Here is a 14,163-nt window from a genome sequence, read left to right as displayed (position 1 = left end):
GTTCAAGGACAGCCTAAAGAAGTCACTCAGCACCTGCAACATCGACAACAACGAGTGGTCTGACCTGGCTACAGACCGTGGTACCTGGCGCCACACAATCAACCAAGCCACTGCTCAATTTGAGAAGGATAGACGTGAGGTACTCAAAGACAAGCGTCAGAGGAGGAAAGTCCGCGCCGCCTCCGCCTTCACTCCTGACACCACCTTTCTCTGCAAATACTGCCCGCGGATCTGCCTTTCCCGCATCGGTCTGTTTATCCACGAACGTGCCTGCAGCCGACGTCAGCGTGGACAACCTTTTTAATCTTCGTTCGCGAAGTCAAGCCAACACCGTCCGTTTTACAGTTTCCACTTCACCAGGTTTGAAGTATATAACGCAGGTAATGTTCCGTGCAGAATGTGAACGATATTTTTCCTCTTAAATTGCTGCGAAAATAAGCTAAGTTGCAAGCAGTTTCTGTGAGCGGTAAGTAAGAGCGTGACTGGCGTATAGTTGCCTCCTTTTCGTGTTCATGAATCCTTATTACTCCCAACAGGATCAATACAAACGCATGCGTAGCACCCAGAAAATTGAAGGAGAGCTCGCTTTGGAATAAGAGCCCACATTTACGGAAACACGGTTTTTTCTTTCAAAATTATATGTCAGTGCTCGCTGTGTTTCAGAGTTTTATAGATTTGAATTTTGTGTCATGCAAAATAACGCAAATCAAGAAGGCATAAATAGCCTCAGTACTTGAGTCTAATTACCAATTCAAATGACCGAAAACTCGATCGTTCGATCATTACTTCATACTTTGTTGTACAAAATATTTGTTCATAATTATTACCTGGAAAAGTTTTAATGCAAAGAAGGAGAAAATGCAATTTGTCAGCTAGGGGTAAATATTCTTAAATCATTCGTTCTAATAATGTGGAATAAAAGTTAATTGGCGGCCGGAATTGGCGGGAAACAATATCCGTTTGAAATCTGTGCGCTAAGTGAAACATAACAAGTTTAATTTAAAGCTGATAAATTTTGGCGAGAGAAATTGAAGTGCATGTTCGTCTGGTAAAATCATCGAAAGAGTTTTGCTTTCATCAGCCTTATTTCTTAGAACCGAAAAATTGTATAGAACACGCTTGGATAAGAGAGAAGTACTATTGGCTATAAGATCGTAATAAAACAGAAACAAAAATACTCATCGAACAGCTCTTAAAGTCCGATCCAGAACAAATAAATGTCAAAGAAATTTAATTTTTGATTCCCTCTATCCGTTTTGTTATCATACAGTTTTGACCGAAGAGAGAGAAGTCATTAAAATTTGCGTTAAACCAAATGAAAGGAACTTACAAAATTATGTATTAATAATAACGCTATTTAGTACACTAACGTTACCTTCTGGCTTGAGTGGTAACTAAAAAACGAATAACTTGAAAAATTCTTCAAGATCACCTACCAATGAGATAAAAGTTTCCCTGAGTGTTCAAAAGACAGCTTCTAAGGGCGCGCGCTTGCTGTTTGCTGGTCGATTCGGAATGGGACGAATTATGAACTACTCCGGCACATACACAAACAGAAAATTTATGTAACTCTGCTAATTCATGTAAGGAAAATCAATCAAGCGGACAAAATCTCAGTCAAACTGTTAGCCTAAGTCATTGAATGATAAAATTTATCTTAATCCTTAGTCAGTTTCACGTGAAATGCTTTGCTTTTGGCGAAAATTGTCGTATTTCTTTAGAAGTCACAAAGAAATACAAATTTGCGGAAAGTTCTTGTAGCGTAGTTTTAGTCATTTTTGGCGGGAGCTTTTGGCGCAAGGTAACTGTAAATGGAAACTATAGACCGCAGTTGTTTACAATTATTAACGTGCCAAGCCCTTTGAGGCGAAATCCAGAGCCATCTACCATAACAGCTACGCCAAAAGATGCGCTATTTTGGGTAGACTGAACGTACTCCTCCGGCTTGTCGCGAAAAAGCGATTCTTCATGGCGTTAAACGCCATGATCGCAAACGAACAAGTTTCATCAAGTTTAAAAAAAATGCAACCTCTTACAAATTGTATCTCTGAACGGCATGCAAAATCATTGTCATTTATCCCAATCATTAATTATAATCGTAGTGAAGTGTTTATTCGGAGAGTGCATCAGACTGTAAAAAAATCGGTAATGCTGAATAATTTTGTGCGCTCTTTTTTGCGCATGGTTGGTCAAATATATTTACCTTGGAACAAAGGATGGAAAATAATGCGCAATTTAGCGTTAACGAAATTAATGTTGAAATAAAAGCTATTTTCCTTTCGAGTGAATCGTTCTCGTAAAAAAAGCAGATGCATACGCCGATAATTGCGTTTGCGGAAAGGAGCCGCCTTAAAGAACATAAAAAAAAGCAGCGGCGCAGTGTGCAAATTTCGTGAAAAAAGCCCATGCTTGACTCAGGCTTCTTTTCTTCAGCTGAAGCTCATCTGCGAGAATCTTCGCTTTTCTTGAGGAACTTAATCAAGCGTTGGAAGCGTGAGCCGACTCGTGACTTTATTTCTATTTCTATGGTCTCGGAAATAACATCATTTTATAGGAAATCGGTTTCACGGATCAAAATATAGAAAATTGTTGAGTGTTGCGAAGCATTTTACCGAAATGTCAGGTACCTCCCCCTCAGAGAATTCCGAAATCTGAGTTTGCAATTGGGTTTGACTCTGAGTTGGAATATTGCATTAAAGTTCGAGTTGGTCTTCGTACAAATAACAACGAAAATGCACATAAGCAAAATTTTCGTCGTAGAGGGGAGAGCAGAGACCCGTGAAAACCACATCTTGCCCAGATATCCATTTATTTCAAGGAGGAGCGAATCCCTTGAGAAGAATCCCGTCATGCAAAGGAGCCGAGAGGCCCCTCACGAGCACCCCTCCCTCAGTAACGGAAAATGGCGAGTCAAGAATTATGTTTCCATGAGATGTAGGTGCTATATCATAAAAGACGTGGCCTTGGGACTTTTTGGAACGAACTTAAAAGGGACGGTTATCACAGATAACCTCTTTCTTTCCATGATGCTAGCTCTCTCCGTCGGCGCCCATCGATCCCACCACTTTGGAGGTTCACTGGAGGATTTTCGACATAGGTCATCAAATTGTACGGGGAAATTGTTTTTATACAGGGCTAACCTCACGATTTTCCCTTTTCAGGATGTATTTTTTACATTTGCGTTCTAGCTTCCTGAATAAATGTTATGTTATGTTATATGTTTTGGATCTGTGTATTTCCGTGTTTGTTATGTGAACCCCGGTCAATGCTTTTGCTTTTCAAGCAGAAGCCAAGGTAGACTATCAGAGAGCACCCCAAAATTAGTGGAATTTTTTGTAAGTGTGTTCCACACTAACGCGTGCTTTAGTCTGTTATTTGGCGAACTTGTCATTTGCAAGAATGAATGTTAGTGTCAGGAAAATACCAAGAAAGCTCATAGGTCTGATATCCCGCCCTGATCTGTCCTCGAGATCCATCATTGACATGGATTAGTTTTTCCTCATCTTGTGATGACTCGAACCCTTTTCCAATTTCCGTTGAAGCTTAGCTACTTGTTATGATAAAAGTTAACGCGTGAGACCGGCCGCGGACCTCTTTGCACCATAGTCAATCGCGGGCGCACAACATCTGGAAGGGGGTCCTGAGAGTCCTGAGACGGGTCCAGACACATGCGCACAACCTAAACACTATCACTAAATCCAAGATGGCGGTATTTTGACTGTCATCTATCTAGACCCGCTGTTGTCGTGTTTATAAAGTTCTGTTTCTCATTAACGCCCTAAACATGCAGAATAGAACTACTCTGCATCACAATTTACAACAGAGGGTTTATGGTGGCTTGCCGCCTGGCTTGTCAATGAAGAGGGCCAGAGGTATGTTCAAAATACTAGTTTCTGATCTTGTTTGATGGATCGATGGAAAGATTTTAAGCTTAAATTTGAAAGATCTATTGATCTCTCAGCTGTTTTAGCTGTTTTTCCAGTATTTGTTCCTGTATGTAGCCAAGGATATTTCTTTATCGGCCGCGAGTTTTGCCCAATTAAAAAAAAAAGTACAAATGGAGATAAAAAAATCCGTGAAAATCAGCCACACGTTTTCAGTTTTGCTTCCGACGAAAAAATAAAAAGGCTTCCTGGGTTGTCCTCCGCTATTCTCAAAAAATTTTCATGCCTGTGAACTAATATCAGTCATGAAGGTGATAGAAAATCTTTTGATTGGAAGGATTTCAAGATTAAGTACTAACAAATGATTACTTGCTTTTTTTGCGCATTTCCTGGATAGGAAGTAAATATCTGCTGCAGTGCTTGCAAAAAGAAACAGCTCTGACGGGGCATGAAGGCTGTGTAAGTTTTGAGTTAGTTTTATATTGTGTCTCTGGATAACAGTGATTCCTTTTTAAATTGAAAAGGAAAAGAAAAAGCAGATATATTACACTGAAAGGGCACTTGTCTATTTACACCCCCACCCTTCCCTCCCTACCCCCCTCTTTCTCCCTCTCAGTATTCATTTTCTGTGTACTGCTTTCAGTACATTTGCTATGCTATTGATGATTTGTTTGACAATCAAGTGCTAAGTTATGATCTTTTCCTTTATTCTCAGTACTTTAATGTTTGATTCAGCAATAATAATGGAAGGAGAGATAATAATTTATGCTGGTATATCATATGAGTTTAAGGTTGACAGTTGTAACCAGGTCCAAATAGACTCAGCCTTTTCTTTCAGCCTAAAGATTTAAGAAACAATTTGGATATATCAACAAAGTTGAAATGGTAAATTGGCCACCGATTTAAGAGTTTACTTGGATTAGTTTTGCCTTTGACAAGGTTGATGAAAATTGCCATTTCCCTTGGTTCAACGAGAAAATTTTGGATTTGGAATCTCTACCAAATTGTGGCTTTCTTGAGAGGATTTAGTTGAAACACCAACCACTGAAATGTAAATGGTTCCAGGTTCATGGCACTCTCTCATCATACATGTTTAACATTCCTTATTTTCTAATTTAATTTTAATTTAATTTATTTAACTTCACCGACAGACAGGGACAATGTGACAGCTTGTGCCACTTACCACGGGCCCAGTAAATCCACCCATCCCACCCCAGGGGAGGACATCCACCACACAGTAATCTCGTGCATAGGAAATTAATGTCTCCTACCCCTAACCCTGCAGGAGACGGGACGTCCATTTATTCTTCCCTATCCGAGAAGACTAGAATATCTAACCATTTATTTGATGTTATGGAAAGGTAGCATATTTTTCTCAATTATTTTAAGACCTTGAGTGTTGGTCCAGTCAGGGCTTGAACCCTCGACCTCCCGCACAACAGTCCAGCTGAGCACTCTATCCATTGAGCTAACTGGGAGGCGGTTTAAAGCTAACCAGGAGGCGGTTTCTCATTTGATGATACTATTTTATCTAATGTGTTTATTCTGTAGGTTAATAGTATAGCTTGGAATGAGAGTGGCAGCTATCTTCTCTCTGGAGCCGATGATTGTCGTCTTAACATTTACCAGCCAACAAAAAGAAAGGTTCAGAGCACAATTTTATATCATAATCTCATCTGCATCTTTAGAAAAAAATTTTTTTTTTCAATCTTGAATGGTGCACTCACTGTCTAGAGTCTGATCCAAACAATTTTGTGACATTTATGTTAGAGGTTTACAGTTATTGTTAAGTACATCTGTTAAGTCCTTGTTGTGTTAAAGTTAACTTAGACAAATATTTAGGACGAGGAGGATTGGAAAGTATTCCCAGTAGGCCTTCAGCACATCAAGTCTTGCAATTTAGGGAGGCAGTGTGGCCGAGTGGTTAGAGTGTTGGACTCGTAATCCGCCGCTCCTGGGTTCGAGTCCCACCCTGACCGCTAGATTTGTTTCACAGTAGCCCCGTGTTCAGATCCTTGGCCATGCTTGTAAATAGCCAACTGGTTTGCCTCCGACCGGTTGGGGTTCTTAATGATGTTATGTTCAATTTAGACCATTTGTTTCATTTGTTTGCAAGGACCACAATGGAAACTACTGGTTCACCAGTAATTGTGTAATCCTATACAAAGATTTTTTTTTTTTAAACTACAATTCTTGTCTTTTAAAAAAATACTACTATAAAATGGACATGTTTTGAAGCATGTTTTCTGTCTATTCTGGGAAGCAGTGGACAAATTAACAGTTTTAAAGTCTTGAACTAAGATTACCTTGTGATGAAAGTCAGCTCATACATATTCTTTTACCCCCTCTATTTATTAATGTTTGGCATTGATACTTATAGTAACATCTTATTTTCAGTTACTGCATTCCATCAGATCTGGTCATAGAGCCAATATTTTCAGTGCCAAATTTCTGCCTTGTTCAGGAGATAAATGGGTAGGTGTTCTCCAATTGACAACTTCAGTTCTGTCTTTTAAACTCTTTTGATGTTATCTATATCCTTATATTGTTCAGCCTTATGTGACAATATCAATATTTGATAAAGTAAATTTCATGTGACCTGTTCATGAATGAAAGTCAAGAAAAGTAATTTTATCCTGATAGGAAGACTGTATTATCAGTAATTGCAGAAAGAAAGCCCAAGCAATTTAGGCTTTGACAGGATTCAAACCTGCACCTCACAGATACTAGTTGGCTGCTACTACCAACTGAGCTACAAAACCACTCTTTAGGAGGGTCAGGCAAATTTTAGAGGTTTTTTTCTTCTGGTGGAGGAATCTGATCATAATTTTTATTGAAATAAACTTGATTTGACCTATGGTTGTAAATTCAAGTGGAATAATGATCCTTCCACTCAAGTTGTTGCAAATAGGTAGCCTGAAAAATTTCACGCTTTGGTCCGATTCAAACCTGATGCCAACTGAGCTATGAAGTCTATGTGACATCTATCAGACTGTAAGCCCTGACTGAGCCATTAAAGCTTCAAACAGAGAGAAAACCAGTCTAGAAAGTGCATACCAGTTATAAAAGCTTCAGAGGCATTTGATCAAGCAAACAATTATCAGAAGCCATTTGATCAATATCAAATAAGATAACTTATTTGTAATGTATACACATGTTGTGTGCACCAACAGATAGTGTCCTGTGCTGGAGATGGAATGATTCACTTTACAGATCTCAACAGAGAAACAGCCCATGGACAGTTTCAGTTTAATTGCCATGCAGGAACCACTTATGAGGTACAGTACACAAGGCTCCAAGTTCAGTGTTGTCTTTAAACAGGATTTCCTTACCATATATATGAGGAGACTTACAACCAGAATACTTTTGTGGAAAAAGCACTTTGAAACAAACTACAGAAGAGCTTATCATAATAGTTTTTCCATTTACTGGTTTCTAACTAAGCCTTAAAATATCATAACAGACTGATGTCATTTCAATAAATTTGGAACAGAATTAAAACATACACATGATCAAAACTGGAACATAATGAAATTTTTGGACTGTTCCCTCAAAGTCATCTTTGATAATTAAAGGGATGTCCACAATATTTTTGGAATTTTCTATTTGAAGTAGTTTTGAGTTTGTATCTCTCAAAACAGGAAAAACCAGAGGGGCTTATATCCAGGCGGGCTTATATTACCAGACGTATTTTTTCAGTCACACCTAGATGGCCCTATAACAGGAAGAGGGAGAGGGGGGGAGCATACAGTATATGTGGCAGTTTATGGTATAATATTTTATAATGTACATTGTACTTCTAAATTATCTCAGTTATTTGATTGTTTTTACGCTAGGTAATTACAACTCCTGGGGATCCTAACACCTTCCTAAGCTGTGGAGAGGATGGCACAGTCAGACTGTTTGACTTGCGTACCAAGACAAAGTGTTTGTGCCGAGATTGTAAAGAGGTAGTTGTTAGGTTACAGAAATTTACTACCATGAAAATTTTTCACTAGTATCTTAGTTAAGATCAATGGAATGTGTTCCACATTACCTTTATTCAGACATAAGGACATTTTTTTGAGAAAGATGTTTTGGTATCTTGTGATGAGCATGGGACTAGGAAAAAAATCTTAGTCCTAAGGAGGGAATTGAATCAAAGACCTTTGGATTCTGTCAAATTCTTTAGAAGACAATAAAACATCTTACTCTTTCACATTAGCAAGCCTAAAATTTACCATCTGCCTGTGTCTATTTCCACAAAATTAGTGAAATTTATGTGGCCAAATGCACATTTAACCAGGAGGTAAATTATACAGGATTTCTTAAAACTCACTCAAAACAGCAAACACCGGCTTATTATGTGGGTTAATTTGTAATCTTTTGAAGATTAAATTTGTTGTATAAAACTTGCTTTGCCAAAAAAACAAAACTGAAAGCTTTCCCCAGCACTTGGATCATGAAATACTTCTCATGAATTATGTGAAGGAAGCGATTTTTGGTTAGATGCAGCCAATTCTGCAAAACAACTGGATTTCATTTATTTTGAAAAAGGGGTTGAAATTTTTGATTACCTTTTCTTGCAATGTGAGAAAAAGAGCTTGAAACTAAGGGGAAAAGAATGTAGATCTAAGATAAAACTAAAATGGAAAACTGGATTGCAGTGTGGCAGTGTAGCTGGAGTGGTTTTGAGACTTGGCTTGTAATCTGATGGTCCTGGGTCCAAGCCCTCCACCTTGCTGCTTACTGGATTTATTCTTGGTTGCCCCAAGTTCAACTCCCCTGCTGTGCTTTGTTTATAGCCAACTGGCCTGCCTCCTGCTAGTTTGGGGTTTTTAAACCACTATGTCAATTCATGATTATTTGATATTTTAATGTGTTTATGTTAATGTAGACTTGCATAAATCTATACCATTGTGGCCAAAAATGATGAATTGATTTATGGTTAGGAGGTCTCAGTAAAATTGCTATGTGGAGTCACTGATTTGTACTACTGTGTGTGGGGAATCCCTCACATCTTTTTTAAATTTACTTTTTTTTATTTACTTTTTATAACACAGGACATTCTGATTGACTGTGGTAAAGCAATCACATCCATTAATTTGAATCCTATCATGCCATACCACCTGGGTGTTGGCTGTGAAGATAGCACTGTGCGAGTGTTTGATAGACGTGCACTGAGCAGTAGCAGTTCAAACAAGATGAATGGGATGTTCTGTCAGTTTAGACCAGATTCACTCAATGGTAGAACATGTCGTGTTACTTCACTTCATTACAGGTGTGGAAACTGTTTATGAGAAGCATGTAGTCCTAATCAAGCTTGCTAAAAATGTTATGATCTTTTGGTAAATGTAAATCAAAAGTTTAAGTCTATGATCACAAGTTACTGTTATGAGTTGTTTCGGTTTTGTGAAGAACGAAGATAACACAATAGAGGCTATTCTTTTTAAATGACACGTAAATGAGTGGCAGGGTATTCTGCAGTTACTCCAAATTTTTATCTTGTCTCTATTTTGGATTATATCAGATCATATGTTCTAGCTTGCCATGAAACATTAGATATGGAGCCAGACGGAAGATGTAATTCGAAAATTACTTCTACTTAAAAAAAAATTGTTTTCACCAATTGTCAACTTTCCAAAGGATTACTTTCAACAATTTAGTGGAGGAGTCTTGTGGGGATCTTGTGTGAAATATTTCGGGGATTTTGATAAGCATACGAAATTTTTTAATATTTTGAGAATAATTTTCGTGATACTTGCTTACTGAAGGGCCGGGGAGACTACATATTATTTCAACGCGAGTGGTAGTCCTAATCTGTGCTCTTCCTTTTCCAGCCCTGATGGTAGTGAACTCCTTGTAAGTTACTGTGCTGATTACGTCTACCTATTTACGTTACGAGGAAGCAAACAGCATCGTTCAATCCACGACGATGACTCGGAGGATGGATACTCGAACGGTAGCAACGGTCATCGGAATGTACCACCACTGAAACGTCTGCGCCTGCGAGGAGACTGGTCAGATACAGGCCCCAATGCTAGGCCTGAAAGTGAACACCCCTCGCCGGAGAATTCCCTCATGCAACGCATGTCTGATATGTTTGCACGCTGGCTTGAAGAATCGTTTCGCGCTGGACAGCGTCATAGAGCGCGGACATCGTCGTCGCGCTCAACGTCAGTGTCATCTACAACATCATCTTCGTCGATGTCTTCGTCGCCGCCGTCTCATATGTCTAGTAGCTCGTCAGAGTCGAGTGGGACATCGGGCGTGTTCGGAGAGGAGCCGAAGAGACGTCGGAGTCGTGAGCAGAATTCCGAGGCTACCCAAAGTAGGAGGGGAGCGAGGGTAAGTGAATCAGGTGAAGCTTTAGTGGAAATGGAGTCGGAACCAGGGGCGAGTGTAGAAGATGCTGGCCAGGAGAGACTAAACGTTTCAAGCACCACATCTGTTGAGCTTATCCCGCACTCTGAAAAGGAATCTGAAAATGTTACTAGAACTACTGAATGGACAACTTGTATCAATGATACTATAGCAGCTGCAGCTGAAAATAATACAGAATCATGCGAAAGCTCAACCATTGAAAACGAAAGTAAAGGCGCTGACAATGGGCTGAGTGGCCATCAATTGTCTGAACAAGCGGACCAGTCTGATTTGAGAGACTCACATTTGAACTCTTCAAAAACAACGAATAAGAGACTACAAAAGAAATCAAAAAATGTGAAAAGGACAGAACCTGTTGACAATATTGGAGCTGGGAGCTCAAGTTACGAGGGAAAAACTTCTACCTGTGAGGAAAGTTCTTCACTGGCCACGCAAGAAACCACCCCCTCAAGCCGCACGCACGCGAATCCCGCGCCAAGCGAGGAACCAAGAGGCGAACGTAATTCAGGCGCAAGTGGCGATGAAAGCGTTGTTCTTCCGGAACACACCTCGGCAGCTACTCGTATTCAGCGCGTTTATAGACTCCATAAGAAGGCAAAGTCGAGTGTGGAGTGTGAAGGAAAGGATCTGTGGATTCCTGAAATGACACGAGTCTACAAGGGCCATCGAAATGCACGAACAATGGTTAGTGAAGCTTGCACATTTACTTTTGTAACATAAAAGGAAATGAAATTAACACCTAGGTTGAATTTTAAGCTTGTGGAACGCGTAGGCCTCTCGATAAGCACGCAAGAGAAGTCCTGAACACCACTGTACCTCAGTAAGACAATTTGGTCCTGACCGCTACATAGCACGCTATATAGCACGTCACCTCGCCAATACAACGTGCGCACATGCGAAGTTGTTTGTGACCGTTGTGCTAACACAATGACTCGACCAGGTTGTTAATGAAGATATCTCGATTTGAAGTCCAATACATTGTGCTGACCATTAGTCCAGTGCGTTTCTCACTCACGAAAATTAGGCAGTGATTTATTTAGGAGTTCTGAATAGAAAGACCAAACCAGAATCATTCAAACTACTTTTAGGACAGAAAATTAGAATCTTAACTTTGCTTGCTTATGCTCTGTAGATCAAGGAGGCTAACTTTTGGGGCGATGAATACGTTCTCAGTGGAAGTGATTGTGGTCGAATCTTCATCTGGGAAAAATACAGTGCCGAACTGGTGATGATTCTTCAAGGTGATAAACACGTAGTCAACTGTGTTCAGCCACACCCATTTGACCCAAGTAAGTCATCTATTACACTGATCTATACACGTCTTTTGCCTCCTTTTGTGCCTTCTGTAACAGATAAGAATGAGAGAGTGAGATTTAGGTCATTCAACTACACATTTGTTTCAACAGTTTTGGCATCAAGTGGAATTGACTATGATATCAAACTTTGGACACCTTCTGCTAAGGAACCTATGGAACCTAAAGACAAAGATGAGGTTTGTGTGCAATTTCGGTTTTTTGTCGTTGTACAACGATGAAAACGTCTCTTGTGGAACTGTTGATTAAAGTTTTAAGACTTAGGACTCTTGCTTCTTGTGTAATTACGTTAAATATTGTTCTCTTTGAAGATAATTGGCCGCAATGAAAAGATGTTGGAGGAGAGTAGGGACACCATAACAGTACCGGCCTCTTTCATGATACGTATGCTGGCCTCTCTGAATCACGCCAGGTTTGGTAGGTTTTCAAGGCTACAATTAGTTAGGCTGCGGGCAGGCCGTCATTGTTAGTGCTGCAGCCTATGCGTGACTCCGCTTGCGGGAAGATTTGAGGCGAGTCTAGAACAAGTTTGGCGTGGGCCCGGCACTAATAAATAATCAGTACCGGAATTCTTGCAGACTTCTCGTTAGCTCGTGTTGCTCAAAGCTTCATATAATCATACGTTCCGGTAGGCGAAGAAAATGCACGTGCCGAAGCGCTCTTGATGAGCGCTTGCTTGTAGGCTAATAATTACTATACAGGTTTTTTTCTGTTGCTATTTAGCAATATGACATTTTCCGTTTTTAAATAGCCTCTTCCAAACACGAAGGGGATTTGGGAAAAGTCAAGAAGGTACTGCAAAATCCCAGACGCGGTCCCAACACATCTATCGACATATGAGAGCGCGCGTACTTAGTTATTTTATGATCACAAATATTGCCACCAGTCACATGATTGATGAGACTCCACTGGTGAAGAATATCACGTCAATTTTTTTTTTTTACCAGTTAGGAGGTTATTGAAGTTTACTTGAAATGCCAGACGATCTTCTCTTTGTATCACGAACAGATATGGTATTTATGGTATATTTTCTCTTCACGTTACAGGTCAGCGGACTCAAGATGATGAAACCGACTCTGATTTGAGTGACGATTGAACTGTGTGACGTGCAGTGCTGGTCACTAAACTATCACGCAACCCATCTGATTCTTGTCGAGTCGTTATACTTCGACTTTTTGATGTAAATATTAAATTGGGCAGTGTTTGTCACTTCAATATGACAAATGGGTTTTATGTTAATCCGATGGGAAATATCACTTTTTCTTGAAAGAAGAAAACAGTATTTTTTTTTTTGCATGTTTGACGCTGAGAAAATTACAGCCAGTTTCTTTCGAAACGTTCTATACTAGCCCTTCTTCGTAACAAGAGCAGAGAGCTTTTCTAAACTTGCGTTTTGTTTGGTTCGTTACAATGTAAGCAATATCAGGAACACTATTGAGTGAAATTTTGGAAAGATTTTCTCTTCGAACGCTTTATCGCGCAGTTTGTTCCTTTTTAGCAATTATGAGGAGTTCTATATCTTCCAGATTTCATCTGCAGAGCCTGAGTTATTTAAGTGCAGCGAAGCCTTTGTTTGTCAGGGGTAATTGTTTTTTCTGTCGATCTAGATAGAAAGGAGTTGGCTTTGATGTACTATTTTGATGATACTAGCTCGTGCAATGACCGGAGCATTTATAGATTAAAAGGTTACTTTGCCATAATCAATCATTATCGATGGTAGGTCTGTAAATAGTTTGTAAACAAGATGAAAAAGGTTGTGTAAATTTATGAAAGTTTGTACATACTGTAGATATTTTAAACTGAGTATGTTGTGGTTTGAGACTGGAAGGGAAAGTTACCCTTGCTTTAGCCTGCAGTGTCGCTCCTCAGTAGGGCGACTTCACGTTAACCAGCTCGCAATCGTTTACTCAACCGGCGATGTTTGATTTGGAAATGGGGGCGATGGTGGGGGTAGAAGTTGGGGAAAGGCGAATATTCATTTTCATTGTTACATAACTGGTATATTCAGTCCCCAACAGCACATACTCTAATTGGTTACTTTGGGGTCACGTGAAATTCACAAAAGAAACTATTTCCTGTCAAAAGTCGTTGAGCAAGCAAAATGGCGTTAGAGGATAACAATGCAATGTTGATCTACAACCGCTGATGCACGTAAATAAAGCGTGATTGAAGGTGGCGTGACATTTTAGCATTGTAGTGTTTTGCCCTCGCAAGTGCTAACATGTAATTTATCAAGAAATGTTCGTTTTGCTTTCACATTGCGTCCCCCAAATTCCTCTTCGAGTCAAAACGAATCACTTATCGTCTGGTCCCTCAGAAAGCTGTTCATTTTTTTCCTTCGATTCTCAACAAAATAACCTGTTTCTCGAAGAAAAGTCATAAGTGTTTATTGTTTCCTTTTTCCGATACGACGGCTCACACCAGGCTAGTCAATAGATGAATCGGTGGCGCAAATATCCCCCTGACTCCACTCCCACATGAGGCATTTGTAATCGGGCATTGTTTGCCATCATCCAATCAGCGTGGAGCAAACAGCGTGACGGTTACTCCCTGGCACACCAAATCTGTGCCGCGGATGCTGATCGCTTCGAAAGCTGCATTTC

The 14,163-nt window shown here is 39.8% G+C and overlaps 2 protein-coding genes across 15 annotated transcripts in view; one reads left to right on the top strand and one right to left on the bottom strand.

Annotated features, from left to right (window-relative positions):
- The window catches only part of LOC111328849 (uncharacterized), a 33,710-nt gene extending 32,152 nt beyond the window's left edge, over positions 1-1,558 (bottom strand). For all 14 annotated transcript variants that reach the window (XM_088731922.1, XM_088731924.1, XM_088731927.1 and 11 more), the window contains exon 1: positions 1,437-1,558. The gene's annotated coding sequence lies outside the window, so the exon portion shown is untranslated. The remainder of the gene's footprint in view (positions 1-1,436) is intronic.
- A 2,115-nt stretch (positions 1,559-3,673) lies between these two features.
- Positions 3,674-13,816, top strand: LOC111329514 (DDB1- and CUL4-associated factor 6). Its single transcript, XM_022934243.2, has 12 exons — positions 3,674-3,872; positions 4,282-4,343; positions 5,436-5,528; positions 6,282-6,359; positions 7,058-7,162; positions 7,721-7,834; positions 8,927-9,144; positions 9,704-10,931; positions 11,380-11,536; positions 11,654-11,739; positions 11,872-11,977; positions 12,607-13,816. The coding sequence occupies exons 1-12, from the start codon at positions 3,785-3,787 to the stop codon at positions 12,654-12,656; spliced, it is 2,385 nt and encodes a 794-aa protein (XP_022789978.2). The 5' UTR covers positions 3,674-3,784; the 3' UTR covers positions 12,657-13,816.
- The last annotated feature ends 347 nt before the right edge of the window (positions 13,817-14,163 follow it).

This window comes from Stylophora pistillata, chromosome 8 (genome assembly GCF_964205215.1).
Source record: "Stylophora pistillata chromosome 8, jaStyPist1.2, whole genome shotgun sequence".
NCBI lineage: Eukaryota > Metazoa > Cnidaria > Anthozoa > Scleractinia > Pocilloporidae > Stylophora > Stylophora pistillata.
The sequence above is the reverse complement of the archived record's forward strand: the minus strand, read 5'-3'. Positions and strand labels throughout refer to the sequence as shown.

Coding starts and splice junctions, on each gene's coding strand:
- LOC111329514 (XM_022934243.2), top strand. CDS start 3,785: ATGCAGAATAGAACTACTCTGCATCACAATTTACAACAGAGGGTTTAT. Junction 3,873..4,281: donor GTCAATGAAGAGGGCCAGAG/GTATGTTCAAAA, acceptor TTTCCTGGATAG/GAAGTAAATATCTGCTGCAG. Junction 10,932..11,379: donor ATCGAAATGCACGAACAATG/GTTAGTGAAGCT, acceptor TATGCTCTGTAG/ATCAAGGAGGCTAACTTTTG.